Raw genomic sequence first — 27,461 nt, 5'->3', positions numbered from 1 at the left:
ACTATTTTGATTTGAGTATCGATTTTTAGAGCATTTTATCAGATGTATTGATATTTTAGTATCGATCTGCACTGTCAGCCTCAGTATGTTGAAACTGGCCGATCGTAACGGAAGCCGTGTGTGAATTGTCAATTCCTTGTTATTCTTACAGTAGGTCTTAATAATTTGTTTATTTGATGGTTTTATTTTATTTTACACTTTTTTATTGTTTCAAACACCATTTTCACATACTTCGTATTATTTTGTCATGTTTTGTTGTATAGTAGCTAGGCTATGTTGTAAATCAGGCAGCTACCTCAATGTACTTCAATTTAAAATTACCATCACTACTTAAAATTGCTATGGAAAGGCTGACGTGACATTTGTCACAATAGCGAAATGCTAATAAGACACAATAAGTGAATGAATGTACAGTTCTTCGCTCAATTAAAAGTAAATTTGTTGTACACCAAAAAGTGTTACGTTGAGTTTTTCCAAGTAATTCGTGAACAAACTCCATATGTAACATCACACATCTTTGGCCTGAATTACACTAGTCATATTTTAGGGGAAAAAAACATCGCAAATGTCTTCTATGAGCTCCAATTGGTCTGTTGTACATTCACCATCATTTACTTAATGGCTGTAGTTCTTGTTATGTGTATCAAACAGCAAACCGTCCAAGAAAGGAAAAATACTGTCGTGACTCAGCAACCTGCAATACAAAATCCTAGCCACAAGGTGTCACTGTTTGTGCTCTTTGAAGATCTACAATTCAACATTAGCGAAACTTAAAAAAAAAAACAACTCTACAATCTCTAAAATGGTTAAATAAATAATTCACATTCAAATATTTTTGCATACAACTGTGCGTGGTGTGTGCCTGCTCCAGGAGTTTTTCATGGACACTTTTGACTGGTAATGAATTACATCAGGCTCCAAGTATGTCATAGTAATTAAGCAAGTACTGTATTCATAACGGTGGTGAAGTACAGTTTGACTTTGTTAACGTTTAGGTCGTATAAAACTGAACAAATGTTGAAATCCTCAACTTTGGAAGGTGGTGGAAAGAAGGAAAGAAGAAGAAAAGTAAGTTTATGTACCCTGATGTCACTAAAGGTCCTACTGGAGCTAGCATAGCAGCTAACTAGCCCATTTTTAATATACACACACTTGTTAAACTTGTGCATATTTGTGCAAAACGCTACATAAATATGAGTAAACAATGCAGAGTGCTGAATCATAAAACTTATTTTGCCACTATATGCCATTTGATTGAACTTTGACCCCTAATCTGTCTTTATATACATTTAAATGTCCAAACTACTTTAATAATGAAGGCTGTCCTCAGTGTGTGTTGTTTTTAGTTGTGTGTGTGTTGTGTGCAGGCATGTGTGAGTTAGTGGCATGGGGGGGGGGGGGGGGGGGGTTAGTTTGGGGGGGACAGCTGAGAGCAGCAGCTTTAATTTAATAGTCTCTCTCTCTCGTCCTTGTCTCTCGTCCTCGTCTCTCTCTCTCGTCCTCGGCGACTCTCTGTGATGGAGCTTTCTTTTTAAGAACAATATTTGGATATTTACGCAGCTCTGATTGTGTATGTGTGTGTGTCATGCTGCGTGTGTTCATTCTGTGCGCAGAGCGTCTGCAAACACCAGATGACGATGTCAGCGACGCCTACTGCACTGTCACCCATGAAGGTAAGGGTGGGGCTGAAGCTGGGATGCAAGTGTGAAGTTCCTGTGAGCTAAAGATTATTACATTTATTCTTATTATCATTATTATTATTCATCCAAACGCTGACACCCGTCCTGCTCCCCCTCCTCCCAAACAGCTGAGAGGTTATTATTGGAAAGCTCTCTTCAGTGTCTCCCTGAGGGAGGGGGGCAGGGCGCACTGCCCATTCACTGTTTGTGTTCTTCCCTTCATGATGTCCATGTCCGTCCAAGTTTCCATCTCAGTTCGGACAGAGAGACAGTGTTGTTGGTGCCATACAAAGGCAGCATCTTTGCACTTGCAAACATGGTGGCGGTGAGGAGGAGACGAGTGAGGAAGAGGAAACAGGAAATGTTGGGATTTCCTCTGGACGTGAGGTGTTTTTCCTCTGTGTGGGATCGAGTCCTGCAGAGAAGCTGCAGAGGCTCAGCGAGCACATTCTCCTCAGTTCAAAACCTTCTTTCCCACACTTTTTTTCTGAGGTACACCTCCAAGATTTCCTGACATTTTTTGCCCATCTTGCCTCTCCCAAATCCCGGCTGGTGATGTGACAACTGTCACTCGGAAAACTTGGACCGTATTTAGCATCCCCCCGGTCAGGCCTCACTTGAGGTTCTTACAGCATGTTGCGTTGTGTTGTTCAGCGGGCCAACAACTTGCGGCACTCCGACCCCCTGGCCAGTGTCAGCTTTCGAGGTAAGAGGACCAAATCGGCGCTCAGTAGTGGTCTTAACATCAACTCTTTAAAATGACTTTTATCTTTTAAAAGAGTTAGACCCTAGGTTTGTGGCGGAGCTACGGGGTGGCCGTGGTCATCCTTGGTCACTCTCCGGCCTCCCCAGTAGCCACCCCCACGGCTGGGGGACAATTTTGACAAATACAGAACATTAGTTCAGCTTGGGACACATTTCACTGCAGCACACAACAGAAGAGAGCTGCCTATTTTGTGGAGGAGCAGTCAATAAAACCATGTCTTGCGTGAGCTGCAAGCGGGAGGTAGGTTTTCCATGATTACTTTGGTGAGCGGGCATGTAAACCAAGGAGTCTAGTGTTAAAAAAGGAGTGCCGATTGGCGTTCCACTTCCGTATTATGCCCTGCATGGGTTTGGCCGCCATGATCGTGAGCAGAATCCATAAACTATGCATTGAAAACATGTCCTCGGCACACTGCTCAGCTATTAATTACGGTACAAAATCAGTGGCAGAACTACGGGGTGGCCAGTGGTGGCCGTGGCCACCCCGGTCACTCGCCCGCCACCCCACTGGCCATCTTGACATTTCAGGTATGAACTTATTGCCACCCTCGTGTGAGTAACGGTCTCACCTTGGCCACCCCAAGGAAAAATTTCTGGCTCCGCCATTGCCCCGGGGGGGGCACTGAGTTTGCATTTGTGTTGCAATGGTAGCTCTTATGAATGCTTATATCAATGCAAAAAACACATGCTATACATTCATTTAACCGGAAGACCATCACCTAAAAGCTCGACCAGACCAGTTTAAGAAAAACAGAAGACAAAGTGTGAGGTGAGCAGTCCATATGTCATGAATAATTTCATGAAACAAATGACTAACTTAGCCCTCTCAACAATACAACTATCATCGCTACCGCTAAAACTCACTGAACAAGCAGCTTCATTTACTCTTACTCAGTAGAGTAGATAAGTAGTTTCACATCTAAACATCAACGTCTCCTCTTTACTTTGACACTAAAAGCATCCATGTACACTTTGTGCACGCATTCAAAATTCTTATTTGACCACCTATGCCCAGGCTTGAAGAGGTTAAGGAGTCTCACTTCCAACAAAATGTGCTGAGTCATGGCAAGCTGTCTAACGTTCTCCATTTGTGATGGCTCAAAAGTTGACTTGTCTGTGTCTGCCTTCTCGATGACGCAGGCACTTCTCTTAATTTCCTGCCTTTGTGTGAGCGCCACTTCCTGATGCCGTCTCACACACACACAAACACACAAGCTTGTACTCCACACCAGTGGAGGAGTTCTCGCTCCTCTTCGTCCACATGATGAGGAATCTCTTTGGAAATTTGTCACAGAAAAAAGGAGACGCTATATATTAGGCTTGACCCGCCTGAGCGCTGCCCCCTGCTGGCCAAGAGGTATCCCTATCATCATTGCTCTCAGCTTGTCTCTAAAATTAGCGCCCCCCGCTGGTCTATTTCTGGCTCGTCAACCTGTGCCAACTGAAACAGCCACTTCCTGTCTAAGAGACTTCGGTTCTCAGGAGATGGAGAGTTCAAGCTGGCTTCACGCACCCTCTTGACCCCCCCAGGAAGGGCGGAGGTGTTTTTTAAAGATATGTGGTGAAAGAGCGGAGGTGCGCTCGTGTCGCTATTTGTGTCTTCTCACGTCCAAAACAGGAAAGCAAGCAAGTTCCAGAAATGATTTGTCTTATTCTGTGTGTGCTGACTTACACACACATACACACACACAGCCAGCATTCAACAAGTCCAGGGATGTTCATTTCATTAGGTACATTGCTTCATTGCTTCCAGGCTCTAAGAAGAAGACCAAGGTCATCAAGAACAACCCCAATCCTGTTTGGAACGAGGTCAGGACACCACAATTTCCAAATTGTAGTCACCAAACATAATGTAAATGTCAACTTTGACCTCCAGGGGTTCGAATGGGACCTGAAGGGGGTCCCTTTGGACTCAGGGGCTGAGCTGCACTGTGTGGTGAAGGACCATGAGAAGATGGGGAGGAACAGGTAATGTGAGCTCCAGTTAACTAGGAAATGTTTTCAGATGTTTCCTCAGGTTCTTCTCGTGTAGGTTTCTTGGGGAAAGTCGACTTTCTGTCAGAGACGTGCTGAGCTCTCCCAACATGGCCGCCTCCTTCACTGTCTCTCTATTGGACACCAAGAGGAACAATACGGGAGTGAGAACCTTCTTATACACATAAAACACAAACTCTATATACTTTCATTGACTTCTCCTACATAATTTTGAGTGGTGTTGTTTTTTGTCCACCAGGCCACACTCACCTTGCAGGTGTCCTACATCCCTCCTCCCGGGTCAGCTCCTGTCTTCCAATCTCCGTCCCTGCCTGAGGTCCTCCCGCACAGCAACCCCAATGTGGAGCTGGACACTGTAACAAGTAAAGTGCCTTACAGTGCCACCCGCAGGGGGCACTTGCTGCCAGCTATGAAAATGTCCATATCACTTGTGTCCATGCAGTGATCTCCCTGGACACTCTTGGTGAGGAGGACACAGAGAGCATGATCATGTTGGAGGTCCCTGAGGACCAGGTTGCGGACGATGGACGCTCCATGGTGGTGGTCGGCCCCCAGGGGCCTCAGGGAAAGGAGTCGCCTGCCGCCCAGACCCCCAAACGCTCGCCTCCGTCCTACAACACCCACGGGGGGCTGAAGAAGAGGAGGAGGGGCGCCAGTGGTCAGACCAAACCTCTTTCCAATAAGCCTCAGGACATTCAGGTGGACTAGCTTGTGTGCGTGCCCTCTGCTGGCTCGTTTTCATGCTGTCCTTGTTTCACAGGTTCGCGTGCGAGTCATCGCGGCGCGACAGCTGCCGGGCGTCAACATCAACCCTGTTGTCAAGGTGACGGTGGCTGGACAGAGCAGGAGGACACGCATCCGCAAGGGCAACAACCCGACCTTTGATGAGGTCAGTGAGGACATGATGGATTTCATCTTGTTGTTCTTCTGCACTGTAAAGCTTTTCAACTTCCTGTCTGAAGACTTTCTTCCTGAACTTCTTCGAGACGCCATCTGACTTGTTTGATGAAGCCATTTTCATCACGGTGAGCCGCAGCCCTCGTTGCCTTTTCGTCACCGTGTTTCCTCTTTGACTCCCTCGTGTGGCCTGACAGGTGTGTGACTCGCGCTCCCTCAGGACGGACGCCATGATCGGACAGTTCAAGGTGAGCATTGAGAGTGAAATCAAAGCCTTTCAAAGATTAAAGCGTGACCTCCAGCGGTTTCGTGTTGACAGCTTGACGTGGGCGGCGTCTACAACGAGCACCGTGAGTAACCACAAGCACATCGCAACCTCATCCATACCTGTCCACGAGAGCTAAACGTCAAGTGTCTTTGCTAGGACACTGCTACTTGAGGAAATGGCTGCTCCTCTGTGACCCTGATGACCTGTCTGCTGGGGTTAGAGGCTACCTGAAAGTCAGCCTTTGGGTGCTGGCTGCTGGAGATGAGCCACCGGTGAGAGACAGCTTGTTCTGTTCAAATCCATCCTATAAGTTCATGTTCCGGACCTGTCTCAAATGTCACTGTTGCTTTAAATGGACCTGCTGAAAGAACCGTGAGATCATCAAAAACAAAAAGTTACTGCTATGATAGATGGCCACCATGTTTATAATGATTTAGTGGATTTCCAGGCGGACAAGCGCGAGTGTGTGGAGGACAAGGAGGACATTGAGGGGAACCTGCTGCGACCGGCCGGTCTGACCCTCAGAGGAGCATCCTTCACCTTGAGGGTCTTCAGAGCGGAGGACCTTCCCCAGAGTGAGTCTGTGTACGTTTAGCAGCTGTGAACATGCTCCGCTGACGCCCTGTTGACTTTCTCCTCTGTGTGCAGTGGACGATGCCTTCATGGATGGCATGAGGCAGATTTTTGGCTTTGACAGCAATAGGAAGAACCTGGTGGATCCCCTGGTGGAGATCCACTTTGCTGGCAAAACAGTACGTGTGTTCAACCAGTGGAACATTGTTATTCTTCACTTCATGGTAATCTTCATCTGTTGGTCTTCATTTAGATCTGCACCAAGGTTCTGGAGAAGAATGCCAATCCACAGTGGCACCAGAGTCTTACAATGCCAATCAGGGTGAGGCTTGCGCTCACTTCTATTATTGTATATAATATAGCAGTATAGCTATATAGCTCAAAATTTTTGTTTTTTAAATATATTTATTATACACATACTGTATATTTATTGTTACATTTATGATATTATTGTTATTGTAATTATAATTATGATTATAACTACTACTGCTGCTAGTGTTATTGAATTATTATTATTATTGTTGTTGTAATTGTTATGTTATTACCACTATTGCTATACTATTACTACTATTACTTATTATTACTATCACTGATACTATTACAACTATGCCCACTACTACTGCTACTATTACTAACACTGATACTAAGGACGTCCCAATCCACATTTTTTGGCTTCCAATCCAGTCCGATTCTTTTTATTTTTTTAATAAGCTTTAGTTACAAACATTAATTTGTGGAATTGAACATTGTTATAAAAATAACACTTCAAAGTATTCAAAAAGTATTATTATAATAATGCAACCAAAGTATTACTGAATTTACTTTTTTATTACACAGCATGACCAACAAGATTGTTTGGCTTTTGTAACAAACCTCTGTGAGTCAGGTCCCTAATCCAATAAAAGATCCAATAAAAGTCCATCCAATAAAAGATAAAATTGGAAAAAATGGGCGTGCAAAATATGTTTAGGGTAGGACTAATCATTTGACATGGTCATAGATCAATTTGTGGTGCGATTTAGAATATATGACCTTTTTGTTTTTAACAAACTCTATTCAACGCAATAGTAATTTATTGACGGCCCTTAGTATAAACAACCAGTGGTTGAGCGGCACTGTAGCTACGGAGCTAAATATCCAATGTCCAACATGAAACTAACTTCCCTGCGGTACACCGCAGACATGTCTGCATGGTGATGTTACGTTTTCTTCTTATTATGGGTGGTGGTAGTCGAGTAGCAACCACCTTTGAGAGGCATTAATGCAGCTGGCCCAGAGTTACAAACATTATACGGCAACCGGATCGACCCATCTCGTGGCGGACGCTGATTTTATCCGATCTTCAAAATACAGCGGATCGGCAGCCGATCTCGATCCTGATCCATGGGATCGGGACAGCCCTAACTGATACTATAACTAATACTATTACTACTACTAATACTCCTACAATTACTACCAGTATTTATATTACTACTACTACTAGTAGTACAGTTATTACCAGTATTTATACTACTACTACTACTACTACTACTACTACTACCACTACTACTACTACTATTTCTACTACTAATTTATGTTCTTCATGATTGGTCTGCTCTTCCTTCTAGTTTCCTTCCATGTGTGAGAAGATGAGGATCAGAATTCTTGACTGGTTGACACTTCATTTGTCTCCCTTCTCCAAATGAAAATAAAATCAAACGTTGACTTTTCTCATGTTCTCCTGACAGGGACCGGGCCAGTCACAATGATGTCATTGGCACCGCCCACCTCTGTATGTCCAAGATCTCAGCTCCAGGAGGAGAGCTGGAGGGTGAGTGTGGATACGAAAGACACGTCTTGAATTAAAACTGCATTCTTTTTAACGGCGAGCAGGGAGCTCCTTTCCACACTCTTCCCTGGCTCCGCCCACTGCACTAACACATGACCTTCTGAGTTGTGGTACATCTGCTTTATTTCTGTCTTACCTTTACTGCATCTGATTTCCTGTCCATGCATTCAGACGATTTGACTCCGCGCAGCGTCCACTCTGGCAGTACGTCCTCTGTCCTTTTACTCTTCTCTTTCTTCATCACCAATTTACAAGTCACATAGTTTTCTAAGTAACCATCTCAAGCTGTCATCCGTCTGCCCACAGTGGATGACACGCTTGGCTTCCTGCCCACGTTTGGTCCGTGTTTTGTCAACTTCTACGGCAGTCCCCGAGAGTTCAGCACCTTCAACGACCCTCACGAAGCCTTGAACCTGGGCAAAGTAATTTAGCATGTCAACAGGGGTCATGTTGAGATGAAATAACAGACCCTAATCTTAAATGCTGCTTCCCTCCAACTCACAGGGGGAGGGCGTGGCTTACCGAGGTCGGGTTTTACTGGAATTGACCACGAAGCTGGTGGACAAGCCGGAGCATAAAACGGAAGACATTCCGTCAGATGATCTGCTGGTGGCTGAGGTGAGGGAGAAGATTCACACTTCCAAGACCTTGTTGAAGGTTCCCCTCTCTTCACCTAACAGAAGTTTCTCAGGAAGAGGAAGTTCTCTCTCTTTGTGGCGTTCTATTCGGCCACGCTCCTCCAGGATGTCGACGATGCCGTCCAGTTTGAGGTCAGCATCGGCAACTACGGCAACAAGTTTGACTACAGCTGCCTCCCTCTGGCCTCCACCACACAGTTCAGCAGGGCCGTATTTGATGGTGGGTTACCTTCTGTGTCATCTTTTGTGTCTTTGAAGCTGCTGCGTTATCATTGGGTTTTCCAGGTTGCCATTACTATTACCTCCCCTGGGGAAATGTGAAGCCAGTGGTGGTCCTGTCCTCTGCGTGGGAAGATATCGCTCCGAGGATAGAGGCTCTCAACATGCTGCTGGCTGTCCTTGACAGACTGGTGAGGCTTTATCACGTGACATAATGTGTTTGACATGTGTATGACACTTATGGGTGTCCAGGAGGCCAACCTGCAGCGGGTGCAACTGGAAGTGAAGTCAGGGAGCGACATGGACGAGTTGGAGCTGCGAGTGATGGAGATGTTGGATCAGGTGATCACAGACTGCAGGTAAGCTGTGAAGAGGTTGGACAAAACAAATAAAAACACACATAAAATAAATGAAAATGAATAAAAAGCAAGCTTTGCTTGCTGGCGGCAATCGTAACTCGTTTATTTCAATGAAGCCCTACCACACGCCAGACAAAGGTGCTTATGATCAGGAAATATCCAGAATATTCTAAAACACTGGGAGCTCAGTCCAGGGTATTCGCGGGGTCTGAAAAAGCCTAAAATCCAATCATTTGAATTTATGGTCAATTTTAAAACAGCCACTACTGCCTCAAAGTGATGATAATATATGATAATAAAAATATGGTAAATACAAAGGTTAAAACATAAGAGGCTAAAATAAAAACAATAAAGCAAACAAAAACAACAAGCAATAAAAATAGCTAAACACAGTAAAAGGTCCAAAAGGGCATAAAAATGTATAAAATTATCTTAAGATTTTGAAAGGGCTTAAAATGTGTTTTTTTTTCTTAAATAAATGTTTTGATTTTTTAGGATGTTATAACATACCGGTAACTAAAAAAAAGGAACAAAAAGTACCTGTCCAGCCCATCAAGACCTTTATCAAGCACAACCAACCAGTGTGCCTTACGCATGCTGTGGTGTGTTACAGCGGAGAAAACTTAATTAAAGTACTTTGAGCTTTTTTTTGCCAGTATAGATGTGAACTACAGTAGGTCTTGAATTGAGTTCATTATGGCCTTTAGAAAGTCTTAAAAAGTCCTAAATTTGTCTTGTTGAAACCTGCAGAGACCCTGTTAGTCAGTACACATCCGCTCCCTTCAACAGGAAGTTGAAAAATATTTTTGACACGTGTTCATATTGCGTTTACTTTGTTGTGTCTCTCCAGTCAGGAGCTGCCGTCTCTTCGGCGTTGGCCGTGTGCGACCCCTCTGGACCGCTCACTGCAACACATTCGCACTCTGCACCTGCAGCAGATTGTCGCAGGAGCACTGGCCCTCAAGCATGGGCCAGCCACGGAGCTTTCGACCGTCATGGAGCAGGCGGAGGACTGGGCCAGCCGGCTAAGGAGTTTGGCTGAGGAGGTGCTTCAGAAAAGTTGTGAATGAACAACATTTGTCTTCAAAGCACAATCCTTTTTAAACTCATGTTTGTGCATTTTGTCCAGCCTCAGAACAGTCTCCCTGACATCGTGATATGGATGCTGCAGGGAGAGCGAAGGGTGGCATACCATCGCATTCCAGCACACAGTGTCCTCTTCTCTGAGCGACACTGTGGCAAACACTGTGGGCAGTTACAGACCGTCTTCCTCAAAGTGGGACCACACGCTTTAAAAAGTATCCACCGCCTCGTCTCCAAATGCAATGTTTTGCTGACGCTTGGTGTCTGTTGCTGTATGTAGTATCCACAAGGGGGCAGCGGAGAGGCCAAGCTTCCTGGTCAGCTCAGGGTCAAAGTGTGGTTCGGACTGGCTGCAGACGACAAACACTTCAACCAGTGCGCTGAAGGAAAACTGTCAGTGTTCGCAGAGACGGTGAGATCCTGGCCTCATCACATTAGAGTCTTCTTCTTCTAAAACATTTCTCTCTCTGCAGTACGAAAACCAGACCCGGCTCGCCCTAGTGGGCAATTGGGGTACTGCAGGCCTCACCTGTCCTAAGTTCAGCGACGTGACGGGAAGGGTGAAACTGCCCAAGGACAGTTTCAAACCCTCACCTGGCTGGACCTGGGCCGGAGACTGGTACATCAGCCCTGAGAGGACGTAAGTCATCACACTCCAAATAGAAGCCATCAGGAATAGCTGATGTAAACTGCTTTCCTTGATGACAGACTGCTATTTGACGTGGACGCCGGCCACATGACCTTCACAGAGGAAGTCTTTGAAAACCATATGAGGTTACCTGGTGGACAGTGGATCGGCATGCCTGAGGGATACACTGATGTGGTGTGTGTTGTCCACTTTACTGTCCAGTCCAAGCATTTTTTGTTATCAAAAATAAATACTAGAATGTCTGGTTGTCCCCTTGATAATCTCACTTCAATTCTCATTTTAAAGCAAGTTATTCATATTTATATTTGTATATATTGACAGTTAGAAGTGACCCTTTGAGGGCAGACATAACTGCGATGTGGCCGTCAATGAAAACGAGTTGACATCCCTGGTCTAAAAGCTCTTTGTGTGCGGCAGAATGGCGAAAAAGCAGTGCCAAAAGACGAGGTGGAGTGTCCTCCGGGCTGGGTGTGGGAGGAGCCTGAGTGGAGCGAAGATCTCAACAGGGGCGTAGATGATCAAGGTGAGTCAGAGAGCAGTCAAATAGTCAAAAAAATGTTCTTTGCATGTCTTTGCATATGTGTGCAGGCTGGGAGTACGGCATCACCATCCCACCGGATCGCCGGCCCAAGTCATGGGTCCCTGCTGAGAAGATGTACCACACCAACCGTCGGAGGCGATGGATACGCTTGAGAAGGCGGGACCAAAAGAAGATGGATGCTCTCAGAAAGGTAAATGAAAAAAAATACACATTTTTGTGATTGCACTTGCTTTTGCGTCCTTCAGCAGCATCCAGACGAGGCGGAGCGGGAGGGCTGGGAGTACACCTCGCTGTTCGGCTGGAGGTTTCACCTGAAGCCAAGGAAGACGGACAGCTTTCGGCGGCGCAGGTGGAGGTGTCGCATGGAGCCCCTGGAGAAGACGGGACCGGCAGCCATCTTTGCTCTGGAGTGCTCACTGGTGAGAGACCACCAAAGTCAAAGTGAATGGACTGTGAATGTGCCCCTCACCCTGTCCCCTGTCTTGCTCCCACAGAGCAGCATAGAAGACAAACATGATGACAAGTCTGTCACCACCACCTTTGGAGTCAACAGACCCACGATTTCCTGTTTCTTTGAGCGTGAGTCCCTTCTTTTTTTTTGGTACATTCTCCTCTTCAGCGGTCTGCTCAGGTCCTCATCTGTTACTAGGTGGAACCCGCTACCACCTGCGCTGCTACTTGTATCAAGCTAGAGACCTGCTGGCCATGGACAAGGACAGCTTCTCTGGTATGTCTTCTTTGACCTTTCACCTCACTTGGCAAATCACGGCTTCTTCTCGAGAACGCCTAAAAATGAAGGACATGAAGTACCAAGACGAAAAGAGAAGTGATAATCAGCTGAGGGGTCATTAAAACCAGATGGTGGATGAGAATGTGATCATGGTGACACAGGTGGAGGTCTTGCTGCTCGCAGGCAACCATTGGTTGATACTTGTGCTTTCATCGGCAGCATGGAGTCAGCCTGTGTCTCAGTTGGTGCACTTAGTTTTTTTAGTGTATAAGTGCATTCACACTGAAAAGTATGGCAATATGCAGTGGACTGTCAGTCACCGGATGTTGCACTCAAAAGGGTGAGTGCGCAGTGTTTGACACTTACCGCCCTCAATAGTTGCCATCTTGGCTACGTAGCCGAAGGGGAGGGAATAACTTGAAATAATGGCAGCTGAGGAGCAACCCATAGTGATGGAAAGGAGTGAACAGAAGAAGAAGAAGCGGGTAAATATTGTGATCATCATTTCTGGTAAAGATGCATCAACGGCAGCAGTGGATTTGGAACAGCACTACACTGTCAAAATTCACACACTAAGGGACTAAGGGGCCTATTATTCAGAAATTTAGAAATAAACAATGTAGAAAAGAAAATGAAAAAAAGTTGGTGACAGTGGCAGTTTGAATGCATATAGATTAGTACGCTATAACCTTCAAATCCAAAATAATGTTTCACATTCCCGGGGCACTGGACCTCAGAAGCGTGCAGGGACAAAAGTGTTTAAGTGGAGGGGATAATACGCGCAAGGCCAAATTTGACAGGGAACACCCACACTTTAGGGTTGCTCCAGCCAACGTGCGTATCTTGAATGAAAGTGCGCAGTGACAGACTTAAGTGGAGGGGGAGAATCCCGCGCAGCTGCACACTTTTTCCCACTTAAGCTCATGGGAGAATAGGGCCCTAAGTACATATACAATATATACTGAATTGTACTGAAAGAACGATTCCACTTGGGACACAGCTTCTGAATACTGTCCTTTCTTCTTGTCTTCTTTCCTTACCACAACTGCTTCTTCTTTTCTTTCTCTTTTCCCTGTTTGTTTATGTTAAACAACTGCTGCAACACACACATGCACACACACTTGCATAACCCCTCTAGGCTGTTTGTATTGCTCTTATATGAGCTAATGTTCACCCTGAGTGAGGCATTTGTTAGTACAGTGTGTGCGTGTGTTTGTGTGTGTGCAGAGACAGGAAAAGAAGGAAAGCAAGGAAGGACACAAGGATGGAAGGTCACTTTTGAGGTTAATTGAAGGCTGGTGGGAAAATGCAAACTGGCTTCTGTTTATTGCAATGCTAATGACTCCTTGGAGACTCTACATGTGTGTGGGTGTGAGTGTTTGGGCGAGGGGGTCGCACTCCATTCAGCCATGTTTGTTCATTTGATTTCAGATCCCTACGCCATTGTGTCTTTCCTCCATCAGTCCCAGAAGACAGTGACGGTGCGTAACACCCTGAACCCTACCTGGGACCAGACGCTCATCTTCTACGAGGTGGAGATTTTTGGGGACCCCGAGGCCACGATTGCCAGCCCTCCCCATGTGGTGGTGGAACTTTATGACCAGGACACATATGTGAGTTGGACGCTGTGTGATGTGTCCTTCACAGTCCCACTTCTTGCATACATGAAGACCATGTGACTTTGGTACATCCACCCATCCAGGGGGCAGATGAGTTCATGGGTCGTTGTGTGTGCTCGCCCTCGCTGACCCGCTCGCCTCGCCTGGCCTGGTTCCCTATCCGCCTTGGCGAGAAGGACGCTGGCGAACTGTTGGCAGCATTTGAGCTCATACACAGGGAGAAGGTTAGAGGTGGTGTTGAGATTTGCAATGGTGTTGTTCACGTCGAAGATGCTTTAATGTTCTCCTCATTGATTGACAGCCAGTAGTTCACCACATTCCAGGTCAAGAGGTGTGTTCATCTCCTCCTCCTCTTTTTTTTGTGTTGATTCTTTTTCTTCATTTACACTTTTAAATGTTCTTGTTGGCCTTTTCCCGCTCAGGCTGACGTCGTAACCTCCAGGCATGTTCTGGATGAGGTAAAGCATCACTGCTTGTCTTTTTTGATGCAGAGGACGTTTAGAATATGGTCTTTTACTTGTCTCTGTGTGTCCTTCAGTTGATGTTCCCAGGATTCCCCAGTGAGAACCTGCAGCAATGGGTGGGCAACACGTGAACATCAGGAGCAGAACTGGCACTTGTTCTGTGTGATGACACATCAGCATCACATTAAGTACAGGTTAAAAACAATATTGTTCCTTTTGGCAGCCGGATGAGTCAGATCTTCCGTGCCCCCCGCCACAGAGGGAGCCCAATGTCTTCATGGTGCCTCAGGGAATCAAACCTGTCCTGCAGAGAACCGCCATCGAGGTTGTGTCCTGTTATTAATACCACACTTGGGGAGGACTTCTTTTCAGATTGTCACATGAACAATGCGATAATGTTAACAACGTAAATCAGTGGTGCCCAAAGTGCGGCATAGGGGCCATTCCCAGCCCACATGCTTGTTTTTTTAGTGGCCAAACAGCTTATTGTACAAATAGAATTAAACACGGTCTGCATTAGTGGGAGGGAGGGATTAGGACCACACAGAAAACAAAAAGGAAAAGGCCCAAATCCACAGAAATGTCTTACAAGTGTCTTACAGCATAGGTTCTTTGATGATTACCATGCCCCCTGTCAAGATGTGTACTGGATTTGGTGTCAGTCGGAAATCCTGCTGGCAGGTTGATCATGTTTTCTCACTCTCCAGGGGGCGTTACTGAGCAGGTTTTGGGCGGTCGAGTCCAAGACCACTAAAATCAGGGGTGTTCAAAGTTTTGTATTTATTGTATATTATTACATAAATTTATATAATTTAGTATTCATTATTACACTACTTTGCTTAATCACCTATAACACAAAGGTAAGATGTGAATGTTTTGTTGAGATAGCTTAGCATACTATATTAACCTATGCTGGATTGGTTTTAGCATTTTTAATGTACGAAATGTGTCAAAGTGGCCCCTCCGTCCTGCAATTTTTGTATGGCCCTCGCTGGAATAGGGTTGGGACACCCCTAGAGTAGATAAATATTTGCCAGGCATCACGTGCCTACAAGAGTGCTGTCACCTGTAACATCAACATAAAAGACATGTAGGCTGTTTATTCTCTTCTTTTGAACTGCTTAATTGACGGACAATATAATTGTAGCTTGTTTAATAATAGTAATTAAATAGACTAGAGTATAAAGTGGCCCCCAAAGCCTACCATTTTTCTGTTGGACACCCATACTGTAATCTTTGAATGGACACACCTCTAAAATCATTATTTATTAAGCATCCTGTGGCAGGAGAAGATGCTAGTTGTGCTAAAAGCTCTGGTGTGTGTAGGTGTTGGCGTGGGGCGTCCGCAACCTGAAGAGCTTCCAGCTAGCCAGCGTCACCTCGCCCAGCCTGCAGGTGGAGTGCGGCGGCACCACGGTCCAAAGCTGCGTTATCCGCAGCGTGAAGAAGAAGGCCAACTTTGACATCAACACACTCTTCCTTGACGTGGTGAGAAACGTTGATTTTCAGCTGCAAATGCTGCTCTCGGTCCAAAAGAAAGATGGACCTTTCCTTGGTGGCATGGTGCCTTAGGAAAAGTCAAATATGGAAATACTGCACACATTTTTCCAGCTGCAGCTCCCAGAGTTTAATGTTGAAAATATCAGAAGGCGATCGCCACTCATCATACTCAAATCATTCATATATTCACAAGTAAATGACATATACACATTTATGTATTCATATATAAATCATACAGTTCAAGTAAAAATGATTACCCCCATTGAAATCAAATAAAACCCCTGTCTTTTCAATTAAATGTGTCATTACCCAAAGTGTTTATAGTTTGTGTCCACAACAACAAAGGAAGGCATAATGTCAAATGTAACATTTGTATTAATTTGCTGAATTGAAACAATAAAAAAGTAAAAATGCCATGGACCTCTGATAACTAATAGACAATAGTACGGCTTTTCTGATTCAAAACTGAAAATAATTTATACTGGTAGTTTCTAACTAAGTTGGCATGTCCATTGCTGCATGGCGAATTTTTAAGATCATCCAAATTGCCTGGCCTCTGAGCATGGACCCTAAATTTTAAGCTCCTTCCACAGATTTTTGATAGTATTGAGATCTGGGCTCTAAGAGCGCCACTCCAGAACCTGATTTGAGTGTTCGTCAAAAACTTCTCAACCAACTTTGATGTCATTGTCTTGAGCACTGACCCAAACCTAAACTGACAGGCCTTCTTGATGTTATTCTTCAAAATATCAACATCATTTTCTTTTTACATGGCCCCATGCACCCCAACAAGGTTTGCTGTGTCTGAAGCAGCAAATCAGCCCCCCAGCATTATGCTCCCACCATCAAGCTTCACTGTGGGAACACTATTTTTAGGGTTGCAGGCCTCACCCTTCCTTTACCAAACAAAAGCAGCATTCATATACCCAAACAGCTCAAGTTGGGTATCATCAATCAATAGCCCTCACAACAGTATTACATGAGACATCAAATCCAGAGGAAGCCAGTTCAGTGACAATCACCTTTGCGGAGATCTGGAGATTCTTGTTCACATCTCTATTTTTTTCTCTTATTGTAGGGTCAGTTAGAAGCGTTGTATATGGGCAGTATTTTAGAGAAATGTTCAAAAATTCCTAGGAGGCTAATAATGTTGACCTCAACTGTACATAAACATTCATATACAAGTATGTATAAACATTTATACAGTGGTGTGAAATAGTCTTTGCCCCCTTCCTGATTTCTTATTTTTTTGCACGTTTGTCCCACTTAAATGTTTCAGATCATCAAACAAATTTAAATATTTAACAACACAACTGAACACAAAATGCAAATTTTAAATGAAACTTTTATTATTAAGGGAGAAAAAAAAATCCAAACCTACATGGCCCTGTGGGAAAAAGTGATTGCCCCCCTTGTTCAAACATTTTATAACTGAGATGAATTGAGATCTATGAGTCTAGAAAAGGTTATAAAGCCATTTCTAAAGCTTTGGGACTCCAGCGAACCACAGTGAGAGCCATTATCCACAAATGGCAAAAACACGGAACAGTGGTGAACCTTCCACCTTTTGTCCCTTAATAATAAAAAGTTTCATTTAAAAACTGCATTTTGTGTTCGGTTGTGTTGTCATTGACTAATATTTAAATTTGTTTGATGATGTGAATCATTTAAGTGTGACAAACATGCAAAAAAAATAAGAAATCAGGAAGGGGGCAAACACTTTTTCACACCACTGTCTATTCATATTGATGAGTTGTTCGACATAAGCGGGACAGACTTAAATAAGTTCCACTGTATTAACATTCATATACAGTAATCTTGCCCTACACACCAGTCGGGTGGCAGCAGGTGGACAGTAATAGCAAAAACATGTTTGATGATAAACTATTGATGTATTCCAGAGTATATGTGACTCTCAGCTGTTTCAAGTAAATCAGTGAATCAGTTGTGTTTCTTTGGCATTCTTGTCGCAGAGACTCCCCCTGATGGAGCTCTACATGCCCCCCATTGTCATCAAAGTTATTGACAACCGTCAGTTTGGCAGGAAGCCCGTGGTGGGCCAGTGCACCATCCGCTGCCTGGAGGAGTACCGATGCTTCCCCGAGGATGAGGACAGGGATCAGGAGGAGGCGGATGGAGGTAAAGGTGAGACCCGAGAGGGTGTGCGGAGTCTTTAACGAGACAACAACATAGACATCTCTGCTTCCTGTAGGTCAGATGCCCCGCATGGTCAGTGGCGATGCCTTCATCGCCGTGGACGACGAGGAGCCGCTAATCTTGCATCAGGTGACATCATTGGAATGCCACCACTGAGAAGGTTTTAGGAAATCAGTTGGAGATGTTCTTTCATGCTTTGTGGCGTCTTATTCAGGTCACTAACTTCTTTTGTTCTTACTGAAAATGGATGCTAACCTGTGTGTTTATGTGTGTGTTTGCGTGTGCGTGTGCGTGTGTGTGTGTGTGTGTGCGCACGTGTAGCTTGCAGACGGAGCCACTTCCGCTATCATTAACCTCTCCGCCTCTAGCTGCAGCCTCCACGTGGGTAACAAACATTCAAACAAACACGCCAGCGCTGTTGCACATACACTAAACGTGTCACACTGTCACCAGGAGGCATTATTTCATGACAAAGCTAAAGAGAGTTTGGCCACAGCACGCATAGCTGGAAAGTTCTTATTGATGGCGTTTATTTTAAGTGCGACACTGATGGATCACAGCGGTTGTGCTGAGAGGAGGATGGAGGATGGAAGGAGCCGCCGGCCAGAGACGAAACACGACACTTCTTATATTGTGCTCTTGCGGTGGCGGCTCGGGAAAAGAAGTCCTAGCGGAGAGACGGGGCCTTCGCAGAGAGCCGCACGCTGCGCCGTGTGGTTACGCGCGAAATCTGATCCAGCGTTTGAGCAGGAGACCGTGCTCCTTGTAACATTCTTCCATGTTATTTATCCAAGCCAGGTCAATTAGAAGACTTAGCATGACCCGGACCAGACACACACACCACACACACGCATGTGCGAGCACACATCCTGGCCTGTCGCAGCAGTAATTGGGGCTGATTTCTTTCTCTGTAAACAAAGATATTTGTTTTATTAAGGGTCAGATATAGAGGCCAGTCAAATGAAAGGCTTGGCTTTCTGTCTGGCTGCAGCCAAAGTCAACAGAGCTGCTAGGGATCCTTTGGACCGCAGACGGTTAGCAAAGAGCGGCTTAAGGAGGGACACAGAAGCTAAAAGTTTCAAAGGAGGACTAATATCTCAGCAGAAAAAGCAAACGTTGCTTCTTCATGGGCGTGTGATGATTACTAGCTACTTTTCTCTTTGCCTCACAAATGTCTCCAGTAAATCTTCACTCGTGTTTGCCTCAATGATCGTCTGCTGTTATTTGCCAAATTCTAGTGGTGTTGTTTGGTCCTCAGTGGCATTATTGCAGGCCTCTGACCCAGCCTCCAGTAAAGTTAAACACCGTGCTCCCATTTTCAGTGCCATGCTGCCTTTAGAAAGAGTGTTTGTAAAGAATCAGGAGAGTGGACATCCTGGCCCCCCGCCCCTCACCCTCAATGACAGCACTCTTGTTCAACTTTCAGCATCCACACCAAGCAAAAAGTACTTTTTAGGCCTGTGTGCTCCTTTGAAGGTTGCTGGGCGGCATTGGGTCAAAGTCAAATAACTACATTAGGAGGAGGTGCGGGGCGTTGTATTCTCCGTTTTTTTCCGTTTTGTAGTTGCTGCATCCACAGTTTGACTGTGAGAAAAATGTCCAAAGCGAGTGTGTACCAACATTTTGTCAACTTGACGACGCTCACTTTCTCAAACGGCGAAAAAAAATAAAAGCTGACGGCTCGCGTCCAAACCGCAGAAAGCCGTCAGTCAACGTTTGTGAAAAGACGGCGAGCGCGGCCTCACATGACTCATGGCAGCGGCGCTCGCACTTTACAAGCTTGACTTTCACGCCAGCACACATTCCAGAACAAAGACACTTCTTGTTTTCTCCAAGAGCAAAAGTCTTTATGTGGTTTGAGGAGAACGTCTCACAAACGTGTTAACAAGCGACTTCAAACCTGTTCAGTCTTTCACTTTTGGACTGCCCTGATGTCTCAGGGGGCACACTTGTATAAATTGGCTGGTTGATTGATTGATCAGGATGATGACCCCTGATTGTGTCTACCACAGGAAGAAGATTTTGTGGACTGGTGGAGCAAGTTCTACGCGTCCACTGGAGAGACAAGGAAGTGTGGGACGTATCTGGAACGAGGCTTGGACACTCTGCAGGTCAGAGTGTGTGTGTGTGTGTGTGTGTGTGTGTGCGCGTGTGCATGTGTGTGTACGTTTTAGCTGTTAGCTTTCTTGTGTAGAATACGGAAAAACATTCCGGAAGAACATTCCAGAAGAAAGCCAGGAGCTGTCCTTTTACCTCTCTTCCCATTGTCCCATCGTGGTGTGACAAATGCCAGACAAACACCACAGTGGGGGGTTGTAATTCATCGTTGCAAAGCCTTCATCGTCATCTCGGTTCGTTCTTTTCAAGTCAACGGGTCGTCCCCCAATCCCTCCAGTTGTCCTACCAGTGGTCCTTCCAGTCATCCAGTAATCTGGACGTACTCGCTAGTCTCGACCCCAACACATACGTCAGTCTCCTTGTCTGAAGACCTGAAATGAGAAAATCAATCGGAACGTGGGAATGTGTCTTTTCGTCATTCTTCCTAAACACAACCTTGAAGCTGCATACGTGACCTTCTTCTTTCACTTAACACAGGGCCTGCCCGACCTTTGCCTATTGAGCTTTCCTTTGAGAAGGTCCATTAGTTTGTTGACAGTTGACATTTTTGGTAGGAGGCCTCTGTCATTGCTCTTTTAATGAGCCCACTCAGGCCAGCGTGTAACGTGATGAGAAAATGAGACACAATTTCCAACTTTTCCAAACTGCTCTACTTTCCACTCACCAACCCTGCCCCCAACCTCCACTACTGGTCCGCTACAGCTAGCATGCTAACACACATCAACCTGCTGTCTGTCGTCCTCAGGTGTACGACAGGGAGTTGGAGAAGGTGGAGGCTTTTGAAGGTCTTTCCGATTTCTGTCGTACCTTCAAGCTGCAACGAGGAAAGACGCAGGAGGAAGGAGAAGATCCGTCAGTGGTGGGAGAGTTCAAGGTGACTTTTTTGACTTAACTCTTTTGCATAACAACAACGCAACAATTTTCAAACCTTGTCGCTGTTGCCGGGCAGGGTATGTTTAAAATCTACGCCCTTCCGGAGGACCCCTCGGCCCCTGCTCCATCTAGACAGTTCAGGAAGCTTCCTCCTAACGGTGTGGAGGAGTGTTTGGTTCGCGTCTACATTGTTCAGGCTCGAGGACTGCAGCCCAAAGACGCGAATGGAAAGGTCTGCTCCGTGAGACTATTGTGAAAAAGACACACGACTTTACACACATCTGTGTGTGTTTTAGTGCGACCCCTATTTGAGGATCTCACTTGGGAAGAAGACCATCAATGACCATGAAAACTATGTCCCCTGCACGCTGGAGCCTGTCTTTGGAAAGTAGGTGCAGTTATGTTGAATAAAGAGCATCCCGATAAGAATGCATTTCACACTCTGCTGAGACACCAGCAGGGGGGGCTAGACTAGCACAGATTACATGTGTGTGTGTCTCTCCCTCTGGGACAGAAATGTCCTCTGTGCAACATTCTGCTGCTGAGGATCCTGCATTTACTCCTTGAAACAATTTTGAGCTAAATGTGACTTCAAGAAAACAAGTTTATTGTTTAAATAATGTCATGTACTCAAGCAAGCATGTCAGGAGGACACTCGAGGACACCAAAGATCATGTTTTCATTCAGTGTTTCTTGTGCAGGATGTTCGAGCTGAGCTGTTCCCTCCCCCAGGACAAGGACCTGCGGGTGATGCTGTACGACCACGATTTGCTCACCAAGGACGAGAAGATTGGCGAGACAGTCATTGACCTGGAGAACCGCTTCCTGTCCAAATATGGAGCGGGCTGCGGTCTGCCTATGTCCTACTGCCTGTGAGTTTTGACGTAATTGTGCAACATATCTGGGGACACCCCTTATTTTTATTCCCACATGTGGCCTCTTAGCTCGGGCGTCAACCAGTGGCGGGACCAGCTCACTCCCAGGCAGCTGCTGTCCAGAGTGTGTGAGCGCAGGAACCTGCGCAAGCCTGTCTACCGCAAAGACACGGTCCACTTCAGAGGGGTGCAGTATGGCATCGCTGACCTCGGTGAGATACGTCACGCTGCTCTGTGGCTTTGTGTGTTAGCACTGCCATGAAGAGACAAGCTAGCGAGGCGGAGTCGGAGCACAGGCGCTGATGACATGGTGCCTGGATCAGGGCGTCCTTGGCGCCACTTGACACACACACAAGGACACACACAGACACACACATGCACACACTGACTGCTCCATCAGACATTGCATCATTCCATTTACGGTATATCAGTGCTTCTGTGAATTTACTACATATAAATTCAGCCACCCCATCAGCCCATTCTTTTCATTTGATTGGAAGAAAATACTGTATGACTAAACTCTCACACAATCACTTCTAGTATTTCGTGTGTTGTTCTGATCTTCTGGTGTGTTGCATTTAGAGGACGGATACGTGTCCAAACGTCATCTGGGCCCCGTTGAGGAGCGTCTGTCGCTCCACATATTGAGGGAAATGGCTCTGGTTCCAGAACACGTGGAGACCCGAGCGCTGTACAGCCCGCTGCAACCCGACATTGAGCAGGTAAGGTACTTCCTGATTGCATTTCCTCCTAGCTTCTGATTGGCTGTCGGTGACCACCACCTCTCAGGGACGTCTCATGATGTGGGTGGACCTGTTCCCCAAGTCTCTGGGACCACCTGGACCGCCCTTCAACATCACACCGCGCCAAGCCAAGAAGTATGAGCACAGTGCACAAAGACTAATTGTTGTTAGCTATAAGTTATTAATTCTAATCAATCCATGCTAACAGGTTCTTGCTGCGTTGCATCATCTGGAACACCAGCGATGTCATCCTGGACGATGTCAGCATCAGCGGGGAGAAGATGAGCGACATCTATGTGAAAGGGTGGGCACAGAAAATGACGTCACACCGAGCTCCACTGACCACCGTGTCGTCTTCTTTTCCTGTAGCTGGCTTGACGGACACGAGCACAACAAGCAGAAGACAGATGTCCACTACCGTTCACTGGATGGAGAAGCAAACTTCAACTACAGATTCGTCTTTCCTTTTCTCTACTTGCCAGCAGAGCAGTTGTGTGTGGTTGACAGGAAGGTGAGGACAGCAACTCTCTGTGAGAGACATGTTGCAATGTGACGTGTTTTGTCTCTGTGTGCAGGAACATTTCTGGAGTTTGGACAAAGCCGAAACTAAACTGACCCCCAAACTGACCATCCAAGTGTGGGACAATGACAAGTTTTCCTTCGACGACTATCTTGGTAAGACTTGCTGAAGGACAGCTGCTATGAGAGCGTACACGTGTCTCTGTGAGGTGCGTGCTTGCTCAGAGACACATGTCCAGTAGACAACAGGAGCTTGAACTTCCAACCTGCTATGGAGTGGATCCACTGCCTTGCCGAGCTGCTGGCGCCTCACTAAATGCTTCCTGGAAAGGAAACAGTGTTCCCAGACGGCACCTTAGAAAACATTGAAATCATGTCGGGTGACATTTAGATGGTTTTAGCTCATTTTTTGGTAGTAATGTAGCTGGCAGTGACATGTGATAACCTTCTTGCTGAATGGACCTTCTTGTGTTTTCCACTGCGCTTAAACCTTTCTTTTTGCGCCAACTCCGTTATTTGAGCGAGACACAAGGAAGAGGAAGATGAGGAATCCAGACTCTGATCTGTCACCGTGTCCTGTCGCTCAGGTTTATTCTGCTCGTAGGCTTTGTGGCGGCGAGGCCACCTCAAAGCATTTCTTCCATTCCCGCCTGTCTTCAGCTCATCAGCGCGACCACTGCCTTTCTTCATCCTTATGCACGGTGTGAGGGTCAGACATTTTCCTACTGTCGAGCACTTGCGAACCCTGGAAAAACACTTCCAGTGGACGTGTCGTCTCTCTCCAGTCGTTCATCATGCCGCAATTCCTCCATATTTAACATCAGCTGCCATCAAACTGTCCTAACGTTCACCACGGGATCCCTCAAAGGTCCGTAAAGATGGAAAAAGAGGCTGACGCACTTCTCATTTTCCATCCATTCACCTTCATAATCCACAACATCGGCAGGGACACTTTTGACCTTTTTATTGAAACTGTGTCTCAAATGGAACACTTCCGTCAGTACACTTCAATAAGTACAGTGTGTACACTGTGTACTTAGTTCCTGAGTGCGTGAATGTTAACATCAAACATCGTAGTACTATCCCAAATCCATTTCTGTCATTGCACACTTACCTGAAATGACGATTGTAATATTTACCCTCTGCTTCTTCTCTCCTTTGTCATGGTGAATTGCAACAACTCAACAAAGCATTATCTTTTTTCCCCCATGCTGACCACAGCGAGTGTGTATGTTTCACTCATTTTGACGTACTCTGATTGAACGCACTTATGCACTGGTTGCACGCATTGAAACACAGGAAGAGACACATTTCCACTCAGCTGCCATCTTGGAATTGTCTGTTGGCAGCAGGCTGGTATCAACAATGTGCTCAAAGACACAGCGATGTCCCCGCAGGTCACCTGGTGATGGACCTCAACTACATGATGCGTCCGGCCAAGTCGGCTGAGAAGTGCGACCTGCGTCTGCTGGAGCAGCCAGCCGAGCAGCTGGTGTCTCTGTTTGAGCAGAAGACTGTCAAAGGATGGTGGCCCTGCAGACGCGAGCACGACGGAGGCCAACTATTAGCTGTGAGTGGTCTTCAATCAGAGAACGTCTGAAAGGGGTGCATGTGTAAGGTATGCTAGTGACATGCAGTGATGTGTGCTGACATATGGTGGCGCTGCAGGGCAAGGTGGAGATGTCTCTGGAGATTGTGACAGAACAAGAACACGAGGAGAGACCTGCTGGTCTGGGCCGAGATGAGCCCAACGTAAACCCACACCTGGAAGAGCCTCTGTGAGTCGCTCTCTCTCTGACACAAACACACACACACACACACAGTCCAAAGGCAAGCTAATTAGACGTCCTCTCAGGCGTCCAGAGACCTCCTTCTTGTGGTTCTCGTCCCCCTACAAGACGCTCAGGTTCATCTTGTGGAGACGCTTCAAGTGCTTCATTGTCCTATTCATCATCCTCTTTCTCGTCGTTCTCTTCCTTGGTGTCTTCCTCTACTCCTTCCCGGCAAGTTTTTGTGTGTGTGTGTTTTGCAGCTAAAGATGCTAGAGCAGGAAGTTAAATTGTGTCTTCTCTTTTGTCTTCTTCTGCAGAACTACGCTGCCATGAGGATGGTGGGCCCGTTTGGACCAGCACGGGCTGCAGAGTGACCTCAGAGAGCATCTGCATCTTCTGTGAATGTATTCCGTCAGAGCTTTATGTCGTTTGTGCTTAATTAAAGCCTCACAAGCCTTTACCCTAACATGTTTGGGTCATAGTCGTGTCTCTAGTGTCACTCTTCTTGTTCCTGTCATGTGTTTATGCAGCGAGGACAGGGGACAAAGAGCTGTGAGCAGTTCAAGTTAACATGTCGAAGCTTTCATTGAAAAAACAAAAATCACTGCTTATTCTCCTTGAATGTCACATGCTTCATTTCCTCGTCCTCCTGCCATCCTCCTCTTCGTCCTCATCACCAACAAAGGTCCATCGCTGGAAAACTCTGACTCTCTTCATCGGCCTCTCTAAAGTGGACCCGAGTGGAAAAGTTGACGTAGTGGTCCCGGCGGCGCTTGTAAACAAAAGTCACATTGAGCGCTGGAAAGACTTTAGCGAGCGTCTCGTCCTGCCAGGTCCAACCAGTTTGTAACCGCGGAGACCAACGTTTCACCAAAGCGTCTGACCTGCCGCTCGGTTCTGGCCTTGTGCGACTGCTTGTTGTCTGTCTCGTTTATCTGAATGTCTCCATGGCGACACGCAGGAATAAAGTTAGACCAGGTCTGAAGAGGAACCTGACCTTGTTGTGAACTTGTCGTGATTTGTGTGTCCCAGCGCTCCAAATGAGCCTTCCCGCCTCGTCTTTCTTCTTCATGCCTGCCGCTACCGCATCCGGCCTCGTCTTCTCCCGCTCTCCTCATCCTTGTCTCCTCTTCCTCGGGGCGTTGTTATGGTCATCATGAACTGCAGGTGAACCTCTGACTGCAGCGTGTGTGTGTGTGTGTGTGTGTGTACTTCACAGTGTGGGTGGGCTGTGGTGGAGGTCTGTCTTCACTCCCATTTCTATTTTCTTTCTCCTCCTCCTGTGTCCTTCCTCCTTATAACTCCTTGTAAATGGCGCCCTTTCTTCACTTCCTGTCCACCTTTTAGAAAAGTTGAAGGTGAAAATTATCATCCTTTGTCCCCCTCCGCTCGCCTCGTCTGACAGTCATTGCATTTGTACACACACAAATAAATGTATACTGGAAGGGTCAAAGTCCACCAAATGTGATGGAACATGGCGTTTGGATTTATTCTCGCCTCAAGCAAGCGAGGAGGCCTGCAACATCAAACGTTTGCGGCTGCGCCTGAGACTGTGGCTGTGTCTCAAATGGAACACAGTTGTCTCTCGTTTATCGCGGTTAATTGGTTCCAGCCCCGACCATGATAGGTGAATTTCCGCGTAGGATTCAATATTAAGTAGTGTGTAATAGTGTGTGAATGTTGACAGTGTAGTGCTGTCCAAAATCCATTCCAGAAATGACCATCGCAATATTTACCTGCTCATTATCCTTCTCCTCCTTCCTCTTCTCCTTTTCCTTCGCCTTCTCCTTCTTCTGGGGTATTAAGTGTTTTGAGTGCAACATCTGGGTCCTGACAGTGCACTGCCGTTTGCCATGCTTCTCAGTGTGAACGCACTTATGTATGCAAAAGTCTTAAGTATACAGAAGTGCACCAATTGAGTCACAGCCGGCACCTTACGTCCATGTTTGTTGTTGGCGGGCGGATCTGCAACATAGTTGGTTTAACTGTAGTATCGTCACTGCAGAATGGCAAACAGCCATGCTCAAATGTGACATTTCAGCATGCGCTGTTATTTGTTTACTGTTGTCCAGACCGGCACAATAAAAGCCTTTTACACGCCATGCTCCTCTCATTAGTCGTCACGTTAACTAGCAGTCAGGAATGCTGGGTGGAAAAAGCTGTATAATTTAACAAGATGCTAATCATGGGATTGTTGCGGTGTGAAGTCAGACACTAGGCCGCCGTGCCTCTTGCTCTATGTCATCTCCTTCATCATCATACTGCATCCTGCAAGACCGCTTTCAGGCGGGCCACGATAAAAAGAAGATGACACAATTTCCGGAATTTTCCCACGATACGTCTCTGCGCCTCACGTGTCCTGACCTTTGCCCTGTTGACGCCGCTCACAAGCTTTCAAAGCGCAGTGAGCGTGAGCATCCATGACAGACATACTCTGAAGGGACTTTTAAAGGAAGTCAGTGTAAAGTCACGGCTGACCTTGGCATGAGGTCATTTCAGGGATGTCTCCCTCTCTCTCAAACACACACACACACACACACACACACACACACACACACACACACACACGGCCACTTCCTGTGTTCCATGAACCATCC

The 27,461-nt window shown here is 46.1% G+C and overlaps 1 protein-coding gene across 5 annotated transcripts; it reads left to right on the top strand.

The window, feature by feature from the left end:
- Window positions 1-1,479: 1,479 nt before the first annotated feature.
- On the top strand, window positions 1,480-25,821 carry dysf (dysferlin, limb girdle muscular dystrophy 2B (autosomal recessive)). 5 transcript variants are annotated; one of them, XM_054800027.1, is made up of 57 exons: window positions 1,480-1,673; window positions 4,198-4,253; window positions 4,321-4,412; window positions 4,477-4,582; window positions 4,678-4,801; window positions 4,882-5,138; window positions 5,200-5,328; window positions 5,402-5,464; window positions 5,534-5,584; window positions 5,656-5,686; window positions 5,761-5,876; window positions 6,053-6,179; window positions 6,253-6,356; window positions 6,431-6,499; window positions 7,785-7,828; window positions 7,905-7,987; window positions 8,177-8,209; window positions 8,312-8,427; window positions 8,510-8,623; window positions 8,686-8,863; window positions 8,929-9,053; window positions 9,115-9,221; window positions 10,072-10,267; window positions 10,351-10,497; window positions 10,585-10,716; window positions 10,778-10,944; window positions 11,013-11,127; window positions 11,371-11,476; window positions 11,542-11,684; window positions 11,743-11,913; window positions 11,989-12,073; window positions 12,144-12,221; window positions 13,656-13,837; window positions 13,927-14,067; window positions 14,145-14,174; window positions 14,266-14,301; window positions 14,382-14,423; window positions 14,531-14,632; window positions 15,634-15,795; window positions 17,781-17,952; window positions 18,020-18,093; window positions 18,286-18,345; window positions 19,977-20,075; window positions 20,828-20,956; window positions 21,032-21,187; window positions 21,252-21,343; window positions 21,657-21,827; window positions 21,900-22,042; window positions 22,413-22,552; window positions 22,620-22,708; window positions 22,782-22,877; window positions 22,943-23,084; window positions 23,149-23,248; window positions 24,490-24,662; window positions 24,761-24,870; window positions 24,948-25,095; window positions 25,182-25,821. In XM_054800027.1, the coding sequence occupies exons 1-57, from the start codon at window positions 1,586-1,588 to the stop codon at window positions 25,236-25,238; spliced, it is 6,399 nt and encodes a 2,132-aa protein (XP_054656002.1). In that variant the 5' UTR covers window positions 1,480-1,585; the 3' UTR covers window positions 25,239-25,821. The 5 variants fall into 5 exon arrangements, with proteins under 5 accessions (XP_054656002.1, XP_054656001.1, XP_054656003.1 ...); XM_054800026.1 differs by having other exon boundaries at window positions 11,740-11,913; XM_054800029.1 differs by lacking the exon at window positions 1,480-1,673 and adding an exon at window positions 1,945-2,385 and having other exon boundaries at window positions 11,740-11,913.
- Window positions 25,822-27,461: the final 1,640 nt, after the last annotated feature.

The sequence above is a fragment of the Dunckerocampus dactyliophorus genome, chromosome 15 (assembly GCF_027744805.1).
Source record: "Dunckerocampus dactyliophorus isolate RoL2022-P2 chromosome 15, RoL_Ddac_1.1, whole genome shotgun sequence".
In the NCBI taxonomy this organism is placed as follows: domain Eukaryota; kingdom Metazoa; phylum Chordata; class Actinopteri; order Syngnathiformes; family Syngnathidae; genus Dunckerocampus; species Dunckerocampus dactyliophorus.
The sequence above is the reverse complement of the archived record's forward strand: the minus strand, read 5'-3'. Positions and strand labels throughout refer to the sequence as shown.